We start from the raw sequence: 21,832 nt of genomic DNA on the forward strand, positions 1-21,832 counted from the left end.
TGTAAAACTTTGATTCCCCATTGTGGCCCGGCCCAACCCACAGGGGTCATGATTTTAACAATTTAGAATCTACACTACCCCAGGATGCTTCCACTTAAGTTTTAGCTTTTCTGGCCCAGTGGTTCTTAAGTAGAAGATTTTCAAAGATTTTTCCCATGTATTTTTATGTAAAACTTTGATTCCCCATTGTGGCCCGGCCCAACCCCCAGGGGTCATGGTTTTAACAATTTAGAATCTACACTACCCCAGGATGCTTCCACATAAGTTTCAGCTTTTCTGGCCCAGTGGTTCTTGAGAAGAAGATTTTCAAAGATTTTTCCTATATATTTCTATGTAAAACTTTGATTCCCCATTGTGGCCCCGCCCAACCCCCAGGGGTCATGATTTTAACAATTTAGAATCTGCACTACCCCAGGATGCTTTCACATAAGTTTCAGCTTTTCTGACCCAGTGGTTCTTGAAAAGAAGTTTTTTTAATGACCCCACCCTATTTTTGTCTTTTCTTGATTATCTCCCCTTATGAAGGGACTTGACCCTTCATTTCAACAATTTAAATTCCCCTTCACCCAAGGATGCTTTGTACCAAGTTTGGTCAAAATTGGCCCAGTGGTTCTTAAGAAGACGTCGAAAATGTGAAAAGTTTACAGACGGACAGACAGCTGGACAGCTAGATGGACGGATGGACGACGGACAAAATGTGATCAGAAAAGCTCACTTGAGCCTTCGGCTCAGGTGAGCTAAAAATGTTGTAAAAAGAAGCTGCAGGTATTATTTAATCATCCTACTTGTTTTAACATGCCATCAGAAATGCACAATAATATCACAATCATTTTTTTTATTGTTCACATTTTTCATTCACAAAATTAATGCGTGTCATACTAACACTATATACAATATAATGTCATAGCAACTCGTTAAATATACAATAACAGTTTTAGAAACAAATACGATATATATATTATACTTATAATAATTATTTCAAACCACCTTTTTATATAATTCATCTACTTTTAAACAATTCTTTCATCATAAAGCTACACAATATGAATTATTGATATGAATGCTGCCCTTACCATATTTTCAAAAGTTCAGTGATGCAAGAGGCCCTATTGTAATGAGGATTAAAGGGTTCAGTGAGCATGACAGGAAATTGATTAATTCATAAATAAAATATTCCATTTTTCTACCTTCAATATTCATGTCCAACCCTGTTTGTTTCACAAACATTTTTATTATAAAAGGTTCATGGCAACAAGTCCAGAATCAGTGTCAAAAATGAAGTACAAGTTTGAATTTTAAAAAATCTCTTTATATAAGATACATTGTAGCATGTAAAACTTAACACATACACTGAGGTAGTTGGGGGCTAAATAGTTTTTACTGATTATCAAAATGTTTCACTAAGATAAAGTCAACACTGGTAACAAATTCAAATGCCATAGATCAGATATTACTCAAAGAAGAAATATATAACAAGTTTTATAAAATTCTAACTCTTTTACACAAGATTTCACAACAAACTTGCATAATCTAGATCATATACCACCAGTAACTCACAACACATGCTTGTTTAAAGCCAGCATCAGTCTTCATGAATTTATGTTGGTAGAAATATGGCACTGTCAATGTTGGAAGCTTTCACTTTGAGGAGAAAATCACCAATTTTAAATCTCTTGTGAAGATAATGCTTATGCAGATATGCTTTTAAAATTGGTAACTCCATGATTAGTATTTATCAAAAAATACTACATTTGATTCATACATTCCATTATAAATGGATTTATTACTTGGAAAAAACAACATGAATTAATGATAGCCTTTTTTCATATACAATGGGAAAATATGAAATATTTATAAAGTTGATCAAGTTGTTATTGCCTCAGAGGGTACACAAGTTTATTGAGAATTGTTTTACTTTTAGTTCATCCTTGTATTGAGAGCAAACTGCCTTTTAAAAGCATGAGTAATACTGCCATACAACACCGGTACAAACAGTAAACAGCCAATAAAGCTGCTTGGTGACAAGATGTTTAACTCCAAAGGGCAAGTGGAGCAACTTGCATGAAGTGTGGATAGTGCAAAAATGTACAGGATTTGCAGCAAAATTAGTTTAAATATAAAGAAGGCACAATTTTAGCAACTTTTCTTGCAACTCAATAAAAGTTTACAAATTACACTCATGATTGTTTGTTGTATAAATATTTCTGTACATTCTATATTTTTCTCTCCAGGATTTCCTTGGAAGGATGGGAGGGAAAATGTCTACCAAGATACTTTTAAATAATGACCAGAATCATAGTATTTATGATATTGAAATGAGTGTAATGCTCAGATACGTTCACTTTTTAAAAAAGACAACAGGGATAGTAATGCATATAACTGCATAAAAGATTTCGCTTCATTCAATCTTTTTTAGCTACAATTTACATGTGATCTGCATTTTGTTAAGCCATTTGAAAAAAAAAACTAAATTGATGTAATGTTTACTGAGAAGAATTAATGACACTTGAAAATTAAACATTTTTTTTTTTTTTTGCATCTACTTAAATAATTAAAATGTAGTGCACAAACAGGTTTCTGCATAGTATTTGGCTAGTTTCAAATAACAAACAGTTGAAAAAAAATAAGTTTTGATAATAAAATCATACCTTAGTTTTCAACAAGCTCAATTTTTAAATATTTCAATAAATGTCAAAATTAAGAAGAATTGTTCTATAAAGTCATTTCAACTTACATGTATGACAAAAATATGAAAATTCATAAACAATATCACTTCAATGTACATGTATTTATTTACCAGGTTACATTGCTTTGTTTCTTCTTCATTGAGCAGTTTTCTGAAAATATGCACTTTTAAAAAAAATGCATCAGGGATTTCATGTCCACCAGGTTTCTTGAACCTTCTCAATTTGAACCTTCTCAATTTGGAAATGTTAACATTTTCTTTCTGCCTTTTGTGCCACCATACTTCTAACCACTAGCTGTAAGTCACCCTTTTATCTTGCTATGGTGCAAACTTCACTTGAAAAAAGTTTACATTACTTTATATATCTTCACATAAAAACACAACTAATGCCACTTAAATGTCAGAAACTCAAAATCACCTAAAGTGTTTGACATAAAATTCATCAAACAACAAACATATTGCTTTTGCCAGCAACAAACTTTTAATTAAAGCTGCCCTATGTTTTGTCCGAAGTCCATGGATTTTCAAACTGATCTCATATCCATAGAAAATCTAAATCCTCAGAGTGTGATCCTTGACTGTACACGATCGCTAACTTCTGAGGAGGATCAGAGAATACTGAACGTTGATCAAACTTTGTCTCTGAGCACAGAGTTGGCCTCTGTGTGGACAATCAGGTGTCTGTTGATTTGTCTGTTTTGAGGACTGCCTCTGTGGCATGTTCAGGCATGCGTGACGGGTCAGACAGAATACACGTTGTTGTGCTCAGTTGACGTAACGCATTCAACACAGCTGTATTAGAAAAATTTATCATAATAACAACACAAGCTAATTTTGGAAAAGTTAATCTAAATATTACTTTCAAATTCCTTTAACAGGAAGAGTTCTTCACTTCCTGACATTTTTAAAACTTAATTATTTCATTTTATAAATATGTTTAACATGTGAACAGTGTTAGTCCTTACCAGGCCTAAGAACCACTAGTGAGCAATGCTGATCCAGCCATGCTAAGGTGGTCCTACACAGTTCGTCCACACTGGCTGTAGACACCATGTTGTTGTACGTATCAAACAGACCCTGTATGATGGTGGAAAACTAGCCCAATGTCAAGAAAATATTTCTCATCATTATAAACAGCCCCCTCTTGTAACTTCAAACACATGAACCCTTATGAACAAGGTTAGTAAATCTTGCTTTTATCCATTGGCAATACAAGAACTTTTTCCCCTTTCTAAATCCCTTAAATTCAAATTTCAAAGATTTTGAATGCTTTTGAGAGGATACAATCCAGAACTTCCAGTTAGTGAGAGTTCTATTTTTGACGTATTCCTGGAACATCTCCTTCATCTGGTCCACCCTCTGTCTGGTGACTGGTACCCCTGTAGCTGGGAGCTGGGCCTGGCATTGGCTGTAATCAAAGGTCAAAGGTCAGGACAGTTTGTGACTTTGAAGAAACTTTTTTTTGAAACATTGATTCAATGTATATTTAAACAAACCTTATTTGAACATTAAGAGATTCTATTTCTTGACGAAGGATCTCTGCCTCATTTTGCATCTGTGCTCGTTCTGCTTTCAACTTCTTACAATATTCAGCAGCTATAAAACAAAAGCCAGCTTGGTAAAAAACTTTTATTACTATGACAGGTACAAAATATATGTTTTCGCTCAACCTCAAAGGGAGATGTGACAGAAACCAGATATATACAAAACTTACTTTTTTGAAGCATAGCTGCCTTGCTTACTTTGGCATTGGGATTCTGACTAAGGGTTGGGATCAGTGTGTGAAGTAGGTCGAAACCACTCTGAAAGAATGGGAACATTAAATGAAACTGACCAATCCTTGTAAAAAATATTTTTAAATGCAGACTTTTTCCCCCTACTCTCATTGCTTCCTTGATGTCAACAAATACATTTTGAGATTTCTTTCTGAATTTTTGTAATAAAAATTTTATTTTGTGGACATAAGGATAGTTTTAATACCTTGATGTTACACCTCCTCTTCTGCTCAGCTGACGTATGATTTAGTCGCCTGTGTTCTCCTCCTCTGAATTCTGCATCAGAGTCCTGTATTTGATATGCATGTATAAGCAATAAATATATACTGTTGAACTTGACTAATGTCTTAAAATGGTATTATAATATTTTTCTCAATTTTGAAGCAAACTATAGGAAAAATTTTACTACTGCAAATTTTGTGTATTTTCGATGCTTTTCATTGTGTTCTATTAAACAGAAGGACTCAATAGTACACAGATCTAAGAGTTTTCCTTACCCCTGAATAGTTGCCAGAGGGACTAGTGACTGACAGACTATCAGACGGACTGGTAGGATTAGAAAACACGGTGGTCGTGCTGGAGGGAGGGTAGCTGGCCCGCCGAGGAGATAGGGTCTCAGACAGGTGAGAAGTCAGGGGGGTCACAGGTGGCTTGGTGGGGGCCAACGCTGGCACATTGCTAATTTTAGAAACTGTTGTTGATGTATTCGTGGATAATTTTACTGAAAAAAAAGAAAAAGAGCCTTTTCAGTGAAAAATACTGCAATACATGTAATATAACAAAAATTGCATGTGAACATAGTGCTTTATTTTACCTGGATTCGAAACAAAGTTTATCACTGTGTCTTTGGTAGCTTCAACACCGGGACTCTGTGTTTGTAAAAGTATGCTTGCATCTGTTAGCTAAAAAGATAAAAATAAGAAACTCTGTATTAAATACTGGTATAACATTCAACACATGTATCTAAACATTTGTAGTATGCATATGTCTTCCTGGTTTAAAAACAATAAAACTTGCTGGAGTTGTTCAAGATCAGTTCACATCAATTCCTCGTGTTACTTGTTCAGCATAAATACTATAAACATGTACCCGGTACTCAAAATCAAAAAGGAATATCAAATGAATGCTACAAAAAGAAGTAATTTTTTAAACAATACTAAATGAAAAATTATTTAAAAAAAAAATTAAATGAAGTATCTTTTATTTACTCAATACTGAAAGTCTGAGGTGCATAAAAGGTGAGATTTAATGTCCCCTCACTTCTGCGAAATCCTGGTCTCTTTTGAGCATATAATAAATATATATGCAGTAACTTTCAACACCTTTTATTGTAAGTTACCTTATATGGAATAGAAGAGACAACAAGAGGTGTGGGAGTGGGTTGTTGCCCTTGAATTGTCACCAGACTAGGAGTTGCCACCCCTCCTGCCTCCTTCTTCACATTGATTATAGCCCCTGGGTAGGTCCCTGATTAAAAAAGAAACAATAAATGAGAATAGTTTCAAGTAAGAATACCTACAATATACATAGTAGTATTAACATTGCCTTAATTGTGGGTATCATACTATGTGTCAACATCAGTATGATCTGCTGTATAACACACAAGGAATATGTCTACTAAATAGTAAAGATATGGTATAACACTTCTCAATATACAATTGCAAAATATTAACATTTATATATGGTATTATATATTTATTGTTAGAGAGTTTTCTCTCCTCTGCTATATAAATCCAATAAATTTGCTCTGTTTCAAAGCTTTAATAAAGCTGTACTGATTAAATGTTTGTTGCAGATCACAAATTACTACGCTCCGACATAAAATTTATAAATGACCAATAAAATATCAAAGAGAAGCTAAGTTATTAAACATTCAATAAATACATTGTCATCATGAATTTATTTTTCTCCAAAAAATCGAAGGATTTATCTTTTTATTTCCTTGAGTTCTATGTTATTTTGTACAAAAAATTTGGGACAAAAAATTTAATATCATAATGCAATATCTATACATTAAGAAAGTAAATGCAGACTCTTTCTCTTTATAGAGCATGTTTACCAATGTAACCATCCAGACCAATTCATTTTTTTCTTAAATACATCAGGTTCAAATCAATATACATGTATGTTGATATACAATGAATTATTTAAGAAACGTTCCTTAAATAGCCTAAATGTCTTTAGTACCATATGTTAAGAACAATGAGCATGAAGATGGGGTATGTAGTAAGATTCACATGCAGGTTTGTGAAAAAGCTTTTTTTAACAGGAGATCAGTAAGATTTTTAGTACAAAATATCCCAAATTTATCCCTCGAAATCACGCTTTGAAATATCTGTGCATTAAATTTGATGACAAGCTATGAAATGAAATTCAGTAATTACAGGGGATAAACAGGTTATAAAATGTTCACTGTTAGTACAAGTTGGTCATGTTTACAAAAGAATACTTGGTAAACAGTGATACCTGGCATATCAAAAACTCTTACCAATGGATAAATTACATATATTTGTATTACAAAATACAATACATGCATCTTTTAAATTTGAAATTTATATTTTAAAAAATCCTATGACAGATACTGATACTAGATGTTACTAAGCATATCTGCAGATAAAATTAACATTTTTTAAATTTATAATTAAAAACAAGAACTTAGTAAAATCAATACTGGATTGAATGCAAACAAAATATATCCATACAAGAAAAATATTTATGAATAAAGCTCTCTTGAAATTAAATATCTTTCAAAAAATAAAGTCATAATTTATGCATGCATGTGCAAAATCACTCTTACCAATTACGTATATTTTTTTGTGTTTTAGTAAACTTTATCTGCATACTAAACATATAACCTATTATGTATGCTGAACTTGGGATAATTGCATTCCTTTGAGGATCATGTCTATTATGGAATTATAATAAACATAGCAAGGAATAGGGTCAGCAGTATATTTTCTGACAAAATAGAAGTACCTACTAATCTTTAAAAAATTCAGAATACCAACAAACTTTCAGGGCCTGGGAATTTATCAGGCATATATTACCTTAACAATCATGATTAGATCATCACCCGAACATGAAACATGATGATGAAATAGCATGAAGGAATTAGGAGGTCAAGGTCAAATCAACAGTGGTTAAGTAAGAATATTCCAATGTTTTATGTGACAATGCAGTGTCTTTTTATACATTAGGGAAAATAAATATCTCTGTGGTCATGTGATTGATAGATGACTGTCTGATTTCCAGTCAAAACAAAAGGGGGATTAGATACTGGTATTATAAAGTAAATAATCTGATAACCAGGAGAAGATTAATGTCATCAAAATCAAATGGAAAATTTTCCAGTTACTGCAATTCTAAAATTCCTCACTTTACTTAAAGATAATTTTGGAATGTTGTGACACTCGAAATAATGCCAATGAAAATCTTAATTTAATAATTACCGGGTAGTAATATTTTGACTATTATTAAACAAAATACAAATTTTAAAAAAAAATTTGTTGTAGTATAAGCTGCTGTTATTCTTTTTTAATCTTGGTTTTGTGTTTCTTGTAATGAAACCAAAACAAAACTTCCATTTAATTCTCAAATACAGATAGTTACTATAAACATATTATCTTAATTAACAAAAAAGATTCCGAGTGAAAAACTGAATTTAATTGTCAAAAATATGAATATTTCCCTTGATATAAAATGTTCAGTGCATATGCAAGTTCATCATGACCAAACTGAGTTATAATGCATCCTTTTCCAAAAAATGCATTAAATGACAAAATTCACTACTGTTTACAATTTGAATTTTTTTTAGCATTTGGAATATAATAACAGGGGGTAGGAGGTTAAGAAATGTCTGATCCATAACCATGCCATACTTTATAAATTCTAATTCAATGAAATCTTTATCCGATAAGTTTTATGTATATATTTGTATTTCTGTCCTCAGGTAGCTGAGAAAAGCTCCTCAAAAAAGCATAAGAAGTTGTGATAGCAGGGATTATAGTTAACTTCATAGCTTCAAATCTGTAAAAAATGGGATAGTAGTCCACACTCATTTTTTTCAAACCAAGGGAGCTACAGATCTGCAGATACAGTGTACTAACTTCCAATATGTCATTCCAAGACAACTGATCTAAAAGGCACTTGTTTTTTTTTAAACATTTACCGGGTAATATTCATGTCGTTGATGTCCGTACTCAAGTTTATAGTAAAGCAAAGATGTTTTCTTTGAACGCCTTCCTTTTCCTTTTTTTTTTTTTAATAATTTAGTCATCCAAATTATCTTGCTTACATACATGTATTAGTTACAATAATTCTACAGTATATGTATAAAATTCCTTGACCCAGACAAAAGTGACAAAAGATTCTGAAACATGATTCATATTCTAAAGAGTATAAACACATTATCACAAAGAAGATGGCTCATATAATCTTCTAATGTACTTGAATGCAAAAAGGGCCAAAAATCAAGCAATGCATACTCAAATCATGGCATATGTTTGATATTACATCTATCTAAAAGTTTCATTATTTTCATTTGGAAAAAGTCTTTTCCCTATACAAAAAAAATAAAATAAATAAAATTACATTCCATTCAGCAAGATTGAAATGTGACCATTAATCTACTGAATATTGATATGTGAAAAATTGTAATTTATAACACAGATTGCAAAAGAAGGGAGGAAACTAAAGTTATAACATGGAGTCCAGTTTTATGCAATGTATGAATTTCTGACCCTTATTTTTTATTTTTTTTAGTCTTTTGACCTAAAATCAATTGGGGTCCAATAACAGTGAGATTCTTCAACTACACAGCAAAAGCTCAATTAGGACTAAATTAATTCAGTGAAAACAGGCTAATGGCAAAGTGTTAAGAGTGAACATACAAAATTTCATTACAAAAATTGTAGACTTTTTAAGAGATCATCTGAATTGAAAGTATACAGCTACAGAGAATGATGGACAGAGACCCAAATTAAAACCCACATCGAGGGTACAAAATTGAATTGTCCACAATTAACAGGCAAATAAAGGACCAAAATGATATTACAGTGCTTAAAATGAGTATTTATTGTAGAAAGCAATAAATATTAAATAACCGAGGCAGAACAAGATTAACAGCATGAACATACAGTACATTATTTTGTTCATACATGTTTATCATTATCTAGGGAAACATAAACATATCTGTTTGTTCTCATTATTTGTTAATCTTAAAAACAAGTTGTGTGTGAGGGGGAGACAACTCCTTGTTGTGTAACAACACTTTCGTACTCCTAAATTTTTGACATGCTTGGCTATTACTACATTCAAGCTATTCGATTCAGGTCTATTCAGGAAGATAAACATGTAGCTCTCCAGGATTAAACCAGAGGAACTTTGGAACACACCACAATGATACACACACAGACATACACAGAAATGACAGAGAAAACAATAATTAAATAACTAACCTGTGGTAAGAAGCTGGGCTAAGTATGTGTTGTTTGTAGAAGGGGCTGGAGTGGGAGCAATCATTCTTTGCTTTGGTCGAGTTGCAGGTTTGTTCTGAAAATACAAACATAGATATTGAATGTCCATCATCACAGAGTGCAAAAATCATGATTTTCAAAGTTTGCTTCATCTAAAAAATTAGGAAAAATTAATAGCTTTTATATTGTGAGAAGGAAATAGGAAAACTGAGATGATGCAAATCTCAAAGAATCCTATTCTATGTGAAAAACAAGAAACATTAGTAAAGCATGAATCTTCCATTTCTTTACTTTAAACATGGATTATCTTCTTGTCAAAGCTAAAGTCTTTGTGAAGTCTGATGTCTATTTATAAATGGGTTCCAAAAATACTGTAAATGTGGAAATGTTGACGAGGTGCTAAACAAAATTTTAACTTTTTCCTTTTATAATGATCAAAGTCACTGTTAATTTCTTTTGTAAAAGAAATGGTCGATATGAAATATTGACATATGCTTCATAAATATTAAGTAAAAAGATTTTTAAAATATTGGTTGGACAACATATGATGGGAAAATATCAGATAACTAAGTCATTTCTAACCCTCTTATCTGAAAACTAAACTTACTGGCTTTACGAAATTGCCCTCCTTTTTCTGTGTTGATTTCTTGGCCACCTGTGGTGCACTTTTACTCTTCGCAGGGGGTCTTGATGGCTGTGTTGCAGGACTCTTTGTAGCCTGATTTTTCAACAATGGATTTTTACCAAGTAAAGCCACCTCCAATGAGGAAATCTTGGGGATTGTGGGCTCTGAAGGTGAGTGTGATACAGTAGGTACAGTGGTCACATTGTTTATTGAAGTGTCCTCATTATTTTGGGGCAAGAAAAAAACAGTGTTTGATGTGTTTTGTTGTGTTTGAGCACCAGACTGCTGCTGTTGTTGCTGCTGCAGTTTTATTAAGAGTTGACTTTCTGGACTGTTCACATCAGTAAAGGATGCACTATTAATACTTCCCAGGAGGCCACTTAAGAGGTCTCCTAAAGTCTTGTTTCCAGGGGACTGAGGCTGTAGGTCAATTCCTGGGGACTGAGTCTGAACTTGTCTCGTGTCTAGGTTCTGAAATTGAAAACAATGAAAAAATATTAATTGAAAATAATGAAATAAATAAGTTGAAAAACAAAATTAAGTGAAAAGAAAATAATTCGTAATTGTATGTGTATTTTTTTCCATGTCTTGGAATTGGGTAATTATTAAACTTCTATCAGTTTTTTTTCTACTTTTGTTATGATACTTCACATTAGAATTTGATGTGGTGGTATCCATGCTCTGATTTCCAGTGAAGTACATCACATTATTACCCTGTGAGCGAGTGGTCACAATATCTGAAAGATTGAATAAAACACAGTTGATATGGATATGACCAACAGAACCATTAAATTCTTTGGCAGTCCAATTTTCATGGATAACTTTACCTAATATCATTTGTAACCTATAAGAATGTTGATATTCAAACCTTTTCATTAATAATTAGAAATATATTTATAATATATTTCTACATGCATGAACCAATACATTTTCAGCAATTTACAAAATTAATAAAATAATTTTAGGATACAAGAAACCATCTATGTTAAATATATATTCATATACATGTACCTTGAATTGGATCATAGTCCATCAAATCATCCAAATTTGGTTGCAGGGGAACTAACCCTGGCTGCATCAGATCAGCAGTTGACATTCCATCTAAAATCAAAGCATTGACTTCACTGTAAAACTCACAATGTTATTTCACTCATTCATATAAAGCCTAGATTTAACACCTCACCTTATAACTTGAGAAGTGCAATTAACGTATGAAACTGAAATTTTTTTAAAACTTCTAGTATAAGTAATTTTTCTTTTTATCAAGCATAACATCAATGGTTCCACTTATCAATAACTGTTACATAAATGAAGTAATCCAGAGTTATCTTTCTTGTCAAAATTGCTTCAGGAAAGCTGCTTACAAAATTCTTTTGGGTTGGGAAATGCGAAAGGATGATTCAGATTATTAAACAGAGAATCGCTGCTGAAGTCGATATCCATGAAGTCGGTGGAGTTGAGCAGTAGGTCAGTGGCGGACATCTGCTGGTTATTGGGGATGGTCAGCACCTCCCCCACACGGGACAGCAACTCCGTGTTAGAGGCTCTCTGGAAAGTGATTTTTATAGTGTGTCTATCAATCACATCAGAAATGTTCTGTATCAAAAAACTAAACTGACAATGGATGGAAGCAAGTGTTTGTTAAGTGAAATTGTAATAAGGATGTTCTGTAGCTTGGACGCCTTACATTCTAAACCAAGTCAACATTGATTCTATAAAAATAGGATAGTAGAAAAAGCCACTTTCTGCATTAACAGAATTGGTATAAGACTGCCCTTCCTACTAAATATTTACATGGTTGTATATTTAATCAGAAAATACAATCAACTTTAGAACTTAGTAGGAAGGGACAATAAGACAATAAAGTAGGTCAGAACCAGATTTCAGAAAATAAAAGCTTTCAATGAAATTACTTTAAAAGCTCTCATTTGAGATAAAATGTAAGAAAATAATTTATCAGTAGGTTATTGTTACAAACCATGGGTTTTAATGTGCACCCAATTCTTAAAACAAGGTTTACAGGTTGAATACAGATAAAAACCAATTGCTTAAGGAATTCAAATATCAAAGAAAATTATTTTTTTACATTTACATTAAAAGCAGAAACTAAACGTGTTCTTGCATCATGACATTTAGACAGAAAGGAATTAGATTTAAAATTAGCACATTGATTCAGTGTTCAGGAATCATGATGCTGTAATTAACACCCTGCTGATTTTGTTAAATGCCTCACCATATCGCTGCTGAAGTTCTTGGCAAGCTGACTCTTAGAGAACTTCCTCCAGCTTTTGTATTCCTTGGTAACAGTATCCAGTCTTCTTTTCCAATACTTCCCTTCCAGCACAATTGCCTAAATCAAAAAGCTTTCTTTCTTAGCATCTTTCTCATATTTAGTTTATACGATATAATTTGTTTCAAATAAAATTTCTTTACCAAAAAAAATTTCACCAAACAACTAACTTGAAACATAATTCTCAGTTTATAATTTCATGATTTGTGTTGTTGAACTATGCAATTGTATCATTCTATTTGTTCTTCTATCCCTTTCCTTATAATGTTCCCATTAACACAAACATTTTTCATTTCACATCCAGACTCTTATTTTAATCTCCAAATATTCTTAGTATTCATTGGTTATTGGATTCCCTTTGGTAAATGTTCATAGAAAATCAAATGACTGAGTTTAAGTTCTGACTTCACTAAACAATCCAGCATTACATATTGCCAAAATGTGACGTTTATAAAATATTTTCAATATCAGTTACAATGACTTTGTTTATGTCACGTCTATTGTTGTAACCTTAGACCCTATGACCCAAACAGAAACTTCGAACAAGATTTTTTTTTAAAAAACCTACTTTGTGTTTAACAAGAATGTTCAAGTACAATTTTTCTCAGAAAAAAGAGAAGAAAACACTGGGACATCATTACCCCCTCCCCTTCCTTTACTTCTCAAATCTCAACAATGTTGTATTATTTCAGTTTTAGTTACTTTATTTACTCTGTAAAGTACAGAATATAAGCTACCTCGGGCTTGGTATGTATGTCATCTGATAAAGGAGAAGCAAACTGGCAAACGGTTGGCTTTTTCCCATAGATATCTAAAAAAAGAAAAAGCATGTTTCCTTAACATAATTTTGATGAACCATAACATGCAACTCAAGCTAATATATAACACCACAGTGTTAAGATGCAAGGAGCAACTACCTGTGATGAACAGTTTCCCCACAGCTGTTAATCACTTTATATACTCAGAAAAATTTGTTGCACAGCAGCTATAAATCAAGATTCTGGATGTTTACAGAGGATTTTCAGAAAATATGAGGATAAACATTTATATTGACATTGTTTTTCAATTAATTTTCCATTTTCTTTTTGCATGAAAAGAAGATATAACTTGATTGCTTGTCATATTTATTGGTTAACTATGGTCCACATCATTATACCATATTAACAGGTGATATTTTTTACATAAATATGCTATAAATGTATCCTGTTCCTCATAGATATTTTTAAAATTTCTATACATTTCATCAAGTCTAGATTCCAGTCTAAACAATGCTTGACTGAAGCTGTATTGCTCAGACAGTTTTCTATTCTAAGGTTCAATGCTTGCTCCCCTGCCGTTTTTAAAATTCTAAACATTTACATTGACTTGCACTTCTGCACAATGATAAAGCAGTAGCATTAGTTTGTTACCTTAATACTATAGAGCACCTAGGGCTGCATAGACAAAGTCAGTTGTGAGCTATTGTCACAATTTGAGAATTAATCAGTTACTATGTTCATCTACATTGAGAGAGTCATCAAATGATTATTATTTCATAGCTTTCAATAAGGGGATGAATGAGGTGACTTTTTCAGCATTTCAATGATCAGAATTCATGACTAGAATTCACCTCTTCCAATTTCAAACTGAATGTTAGTGTATTGTAACTTCATTCATGCTCACAGCAAATCCTGCCCAAATAATCATCAAATTGAAGGATTGTTGCAAGATCAAAGAGAGCATACTAATTATTGTGGTTTATGGTATCTGTAGATATTACTTTATTCCTATTACTTCAATCTGCATAAATCTTTAGCATATGCTGGCGAGAAAAAAATGAACTGCAGAAACAAATAATACTTAACTAAATGTGTAAAGTTCATATAACTATATACCCCCCAATACACCTTTAAGCAATAAATTCTAAATAAAGTAAAAATATTAAATTTTATTTTTAACACAAAATCAAACAAGGAGAATGGCAGACGTGACAAAGATGAGGTCAATATATTTACATTGCATGCACCATTCCCTCCAAATGATGTTGTTGAGTCGTACTTTGTCCTTCACAGTAAGATGTAGCCCTCTGAATGCTTTCCATTTCGGTGAGGTCAGCTTTCCACTACAATAGACATACAGTACATGTATCATTCAACTGAGTCAACCTCAAGTCATTAAAAAGTAGGTTTCATCTGCTTTAAACAAAATCTTGCAGATTTTGATGTGCAAGTCTAAATATTATTATTTAATTCTTTGTAGCATGAACCAAAGATTTGGTTTCCAGAATCTAAAGGGCAGTATGTTTACGAAAATATATACTATAAAGTATAAATATTTTTTTCATGCACTGGTACATGTTATCCGTGGTACTATTCATCACTACATCAATGTCTTGGGTGACCCAGACAAAATGCTGAAACTTAAACAAACAATCAAAAGATTTCCACACTTTAGTTTTAATACCCAGACACAGCTACCAAATTTACAACAAACTTTAAAGGGGCAAAACTTTACCATTTTTTAAAACTATTTTCAGTACCGTCATTTTTTGTCTCCAGCTGAAAGTGAGAGGATTAATTTCTGTCTGTCATTCTGTCCATCCATCTGTCTGTAATCTGTATTTCTTTCTGTAAGAGTCTGTAACACTTGCGATTCCATGTGATATCTCTAGATGCTTTTTAACTTTTGCAATGAAATTTTATAGCACAACTCCCAACAGCCTAAGGAAGACCCCTATTGACCTTGAGGTCAAAAGGTCAAAGGCCAGGGTAATAAATTGTCTGTTTTAACACTTTCCAAGTCTGTGTGATATCTCGAGAAGCCTTTGGACTTTTGCAGTGAAATACACAACTCCCTATGGCCTAAAAATGACCCCTATTGATTTTGATTCAAAAGGTCAAAGGTCAAGGTCATAAATCTATATACAATTTCAAGACACTGTCCTTGATTTGAAAACATCTCTATATTTTACTCATTCCTCATGTTTTTCCTGTTACAAACATTAATTAGATGGATAGACAGCTTGATTCTGGTTTACTCATCATCTCTTAAGAATTTCCACCTCAGCAGGCAATAAACAAAAGGCCCCTTCACACAAACATTAACCATTATACTTGTGCTTTTCCATGCACCAACAAAGGAACCTCATATACTTTAGACTTGACACACTAAGCCAAAAATCCAAGACAATATTTCAGCTAAATTCATATACCTATCTACAGATCAAGGGTGCTTGAAAAATTGCAGCCCTATTGTTTTGGTAGAACATTTCACTATTTTCTATATGATTGTCTCCCTCTGGACTAAATAGGTCCACCAAAGATGTACTAATTCTCTTAAAAAATACTTGTTTCAGTCATTTTACTGTTTTTCAATATATATGACAAATTGAAAAAAAATTGTCATAAAGATGTAAACAAGTGCCAGCCTGTTTATAAATCACATTAACACTCAATTTCATTCTGTCAATAATAATGCATTTGTGTGCTAAAAATTGCCTTTAATTTGTAAATTGGACAGAGTCAGTGAAAGATTTTGGTCAAAGAAAAATTACATGCGATATTCTGTTGCTTAATGCAATATTCAACATTTATAATGATATGGAAGCACATGCTAGGGAAAAGAAAAATTTAGGGGTCACAATCTTCATTTGACAGCAATTTTCATGATCAACATATATAATTTCCATAGACTTATACCCCATTCACACAAAAATAAGCATTAAATTTCAAATGATGAACGCCTGGAGGGGGGGGAGCGCTGTGGCCCCTGGGCCTCTTGTTTTAACTATTTTATACCGTCATTTTTTGTCTCCAGCTGAAAGTGAGAGGATTAATTTCGGTCACTCATAACAGATTAATGCAATATAAATTTAAAATATGAATAAAACTAATGCAAATTAAAATGCATATGACAGTTAATATACAATTATGGACTTCAATGTAGGTCAATATGTGGTTATAAGGACTCATGGTAATTGATATTGACCGAAGACACAGAAAGTGATAGCGACCGAGCCTGTGAGGTATCTATCATTTTCTGTGTCTGAGGTCAATATCAATATTGCCACGAGTCCTTATAACCACATATTGACTGTTCACCAAGGTCCATAATAGTTATATTATATAATCACTCAAAGTGAATGCACTGACACAGTCGTAACTGAACAGATTTGGCTGTCATTAAATCACAATGGTTAAAACACGCTTCTTATATTATGACGTCACATTCTACGCAACTTTGGTTCAACCGAACAGTGTGTCGTGGGATATCATTTTCCGTGTCAACATCACAAAAGGATTAATATCATGTGATGTTCTTTCAGCCAATGAAAACTACGAAAATAATCTTCTTATATAATATTTCAAATTAGGGAATAACTATGAGTTTTACGGGCGATCCATCACAATGCATGGAGATTGTAATTAAAGTGCACATTCCAAACCATGTGCAGATCGATGTGTTCATCTTACAAACACATGCCAGGATCGGGGGAGGGGTCAATGGTTCAGGAATTTGCAGAGTAATTAAATGTATTATACTAAACCAAAAGTGACTTTAGACCCCTAGAAAACGTGGACCTTCCCTCGAAAACGCAGATCGGCATTAAATTGGTATGAAATGAGATTGTAATTAAAGTGCACATTCCAAACCATGTGCAGATCGATGTGTTCATCTTACAAACACATGCCAGGATCGGGGGAGGGGTCAATGGTTCAGGAATTTGCAGAGTAATTAAATGTATTATACTAAACCAAAAGTGACTTTAGACCCCTAGAAAACATGGACCTTCCCTCGAAAACGCAGATCGGCATTAAGTTGGTATGAAAAGATAGATACAAAGCTAAACAGAAGTCGACAACTACCCCATCGAAATAGATTCTGAACCTTTTTGAAAGGAGTTTGTTTTATTTTTTGTTTATTTGTTTTTGTATTTTTTTTTTTTGCTTGTAAGTCTTGGTTCATGGATTTTTTGGGGGATGGACCCCCCTGGAAGAAATTCCCGGATCAGCACCTGTACCAGCCTGATAATATCAATAGTGACATTGCAATGATGATTTTAAAAAAGCTTATGCCCTGTTCACACGGAGAGTTCAATTCGCAGTAAATTAATGCGAAGTAAACTAATGCGAATCAAACTAATGCGAATTAAATTGCGTTCACACGACAGCTAATGCGAAGTAAACTAATGCGAATTAAAATTTTACTTCGACAGTCAGGCGTGAGGAAGGTTATTATGACGTCATTTGCAAATCACGTCACCTTATGCAGAAGCAGATGCATTTGACATAATGTCACAGTGTCTGGAGACATATTTTAGTGATTAACACATTTTTCCTTAGTTTTTCACTCAAAAATAGCACAAATACTTAAAGCTGACCACTGACATGACGCATTTGCCTTAATTGTGCCATTACGCATGCCCCAAAATTTAATTCGAATTAGCTTCGCTTATCGTTCACACGGAGCTAATCCGAAGCAATTTAATGCGCAGTAAACTAATGCGAAGTAAAGTAATTCGCATTAAATTCTCCGTGTGAACGCTAAGCGAAGTTAATTCGCAGTAAACTTACGTTTAATTCGAATTAAACTCTCCGTGTGAACAGGGCATTAGTCTAAACTAGTGTCATTTTGTACTTTGGGAATCTATCACATTAGAAAATGGACTTTGAACCTTACAGTCTTTTACAATAAAATATGTTACATAACTCATAAGATAACTCCATATAATTCTTTGGTTTCTCCTGGGCCTTACATCAAAATAAATAAATTATTTAGCAAGAGTTGCTAAAAATGTTCAATATAATCAAAATTTTAAGCACTGAGCATAACTACATTGGGATGATGAAATATGGTACCTGTATGCCAGGGACATGCAGTCAAAAAGTTTGGTGAGAGAATCGTCAATAGACAGTGTTGCATTAGGCCCAAATGGATAAGAATTCGACGGCGTTTTGTTCGCAGAATCGAAATCAAATCCCGTCTCTTCCAACTGTGGCTTGACATCTTCATCGTCATCCTCTTCGTCGTCTTGGTATTTGCCATGCACGTTTGTTATCATGAAATGCCCACTGTGGATAGGTTGCTCGTGTTGTGCAGCCTCGTCCATTTTGCAATAATTAAGTGTGGTCGCCTGAGAAGAAGAAGTCGAGGTTTTCTCTATTGCCATCATATGACAGCGCTCCTGTGTCTGTTTTCATGGAGAAAAATATTCCAGTTATTTTGCGTTTGTCAACAACAGACCATCCGCCATTAAAGATCACGTAAAATATGCGTGATTAACTGCGTCCTTCACCCCTACTTCCGGTTATAGTGAGAGTATGGCAAAATAGAATGGGATCGAGCCACACAGACAATAGGTCAGGGCCACTGATAAGTTTGTTATGGAACAGCACTTGTGTTATAATCATATGATGTATATGTAATCGTGATATTGTGGATGAAACAAACACTACACATGGATGAAACAAAATTGAGCATTAAACATTTGTTAAAATCAAAAGTAATAAATAAAAAAATAGACAAATTATGCTGTATGCATATGAAAAGAAAGATAACTCTTACTAAGTTTCAAGTTATTCCCCTTGATTTCATAAAAAGAACATGATTATCAGTTAATTATTTGTTTATGGAACAAAATTTTCTAATTATGCTCAGAATACAATGTATAAGTATGTGGAAGTAAATAGATCTCTACTTGATACCGATATATTTTACAGAATATTAACTAAACTTCATTGTAACTATTTTGATAATTTTTGATTTACTATTAAGATGCAAGTTCCGAGATTTCTCCCTGGGCAACTGTTTATTTTGTTTTACTCAAGTGATCAAGAAGACCCTTTAGAAAGATTTTGGTCATTACTCTGTTACTTGAAATATTAAAAAAAACTGTTAAAGGACCAGCCCTCCAAATCTTCTAATTGCTACAAAATCTTCCAATCAAAAACTTGACATCCATGTAACGCATAAACTGCTTCCATTAGTTATTATATTCATTTCGAAAATCAATCCACAAATCACATATATATTCATTCTTGTATCAATAAATGCAAACAGCCACTCAATTCCAACATGTAAACTTTCAACCAGGTATATCCTGAATGAGACGCACAACTACAGTACTGTTTCATAAATTTATTCTGTTCATAAAACATTATCAATGCTAGTAACAAAAACAAGTAATACAATGCATTAGACTTATATTACAATTTGTAGATAACTATATATTTACATGCATGAAAATGATGAGATGCATGCAGCAAAACCATAAGATACATGAAAATATGAAATGAAACCGATATACTTCTTTTTACATTTTGGCAATAATTGATTAAAAACAACCCAAGAGAGCAGACAAGCTATCGATCATATACATAAGCTGTAATAAACCCAAAAGTTTTAAATGGACATAACCGTTTTCTCCTGATGATGATGCTGAATCATAAAAATAACACAGAATACTATAAACATGTATTATTGCAGCTAATGAGAATTTAGATCAAAATAATGTATAAAAGTATATAAAACATAAGAAACAATGTTATGTACCTCTCATGTGGTATAACCAGAACAAGCGAACTAAAGACAAAATACAGTAAATGTACTATTTTCCATGGGGCCCCAATTCCCTGGAATCACTTCTGTTAAATCCACTGGCAAAAAATATGCAGATTTCTTGGATTACCATCATATCAGTAGGTCTTCAATATACTTTAAGTATGCTTTAACAAATTTCCATAAGTAAAGTACTGTAACCACCTGCATAAACTGATCCAATGGGGAAAATGTACATCTACTGTATAATACTATCAATAACGAAATGAAAACTTGCTAAAGCTATGCCTATATTAATGTCTTCCCAAAAAAATGAATGGTACAGATTCCAACTCCCCAGAAAATGTGTACATGACATGGATAGAATTTACAAACTTTAACAATTACACACAATTATTAAAATAAAATCTAACATAAAATCTTGTTCTATTATAAATGACATGCCAAAGTCAAATAAGTGATAAAAACCCACTCATTTGACTTGGTTATGTGCAGGTCAAACAATAAATTACTGAACAAACTTTTCAACACATGTAATACAAAATACAAACATCTTAATAAACCATGTCATAGTCTATATATTACCGTATGAGAACAATAACTGAATTAAAGATTCATAATTTTTTTTTTGATTTGATTAAACAGGGTATGAAAATTGAGCAAATATAAATTCTTTATGGTCAAGTTACATGCCTTCATCAAGACTATCACATTAAAGTTATATACATGCCCTCATAAAGATTAAATTTAATTACCCTGTTTGGTAACTTTAAATTTTCTCATGTTAAAAATATATTGGTCCTTTCACATAGATATAAATATATAGCAATTTATATTTTCGATTAACTGAGAAATTTGAATTGAGACTAAAAAAATGGATTCCTGCAATAGAGCATATGGACTTGTTTCTCCTTCAAAATAAGAGTCCCTGAAATTATGTATGGTCCTTTTAAAATACTTGTATATTAAACAACTGATCTGGAATGTTATTCATTAATATCACAGGCTAATAAATTTTGCATAGATATAAACATCTTCCTGACATTTCTCTCACACAAGATTGTATCGATGTTTTAAAGCCTGCCTCTTTCACACTTTACAAAGTATCATAACATATCATTAAATTAAACATACTGTGTCAGTTCTATGCTTACTTATTCAAATGCATTAAATGCATAGATTATTAACAAGGAAATATAAATCAATACCAAATTGCTTTAAAAAAGCAGATTTTGTTTAAATATTTGAAAAAAATACAATAATTTGTGAACTAGTATGAATACTTCCGATACTTGAAACTACACATCTACTACCCATACAGGTAACTAAACATCAGTATCTTTATTCATTACAATAGGACGTCATCACACTCTGCTGAATAATACCAGAAAGTATGCATGTATAATACTGGAAAACAGATTTGAAAGTAATGAGGACATGCCCCTT

General features: G+C 32.7%; 1 protein-coding gene across 1 annotated transcript; it reads right to left on the reverse strand.

Moving 5' to 3' along the window:
• Positions 1-1,602: 1,602 nt before the first annotated feature.
• LOC134249345 (MLX-interacting protein-like) lies at positions 1,603-19,114 on the reverse strand. Its single transcript, XM_062731703.1, has 18 exons — positions 18,688-19,114; positions 14,845-14,951; positions 13,588-13,661; positions 12,794-12,910; positions 11,925-12,108; positions 11,572-11,661; positions 11,212-11,297; positions 10,543-11,031; positions 9,918-10,011; positions 5,801-5,928; positions 5,276-5,363; positions 4,959-5,182; positions 4,667-4,750; positions 4,401-4,488; positions 4,183-4,282; positions 3,971-4,094; positions 3,652-3,781; positions 1,603-3,478 (listed from the first exon to the last, which is right to left on the reverse strand). Exons 1-18 carry the CDS (start codon positions 18,999-19,001, stop codon positions 3,360-3,362), a joined length of 2,640 nt encoding a protein of 879 aa, XP_062587687.1. The 5' UTR covers positions 19,002-19,114; the 3' UTR covers positions 1,603-3,359.
• Between the last annotated feature and the right edge of the window lie 2,718 nt (positions 19,115-21,832).

Source organism: Saccostrea cucullata, unplaced genomic scaffold, assembly GCF_032062105.1.
Source record: "Saccostrea cucullata isolate Sc308-1 unplaced genomic scaffold, CSIRO_AGI_Scuc_v1 ctg4810, whole genome shotgun sequence".
NCBI classification, from domain to species: domain Eukaryota; kingdom Metazoa; phylum Mollusca; class Bivalvia; order Ostreida; family Ostreidae; genus Saccostrea; species Saccostrea cuccullata.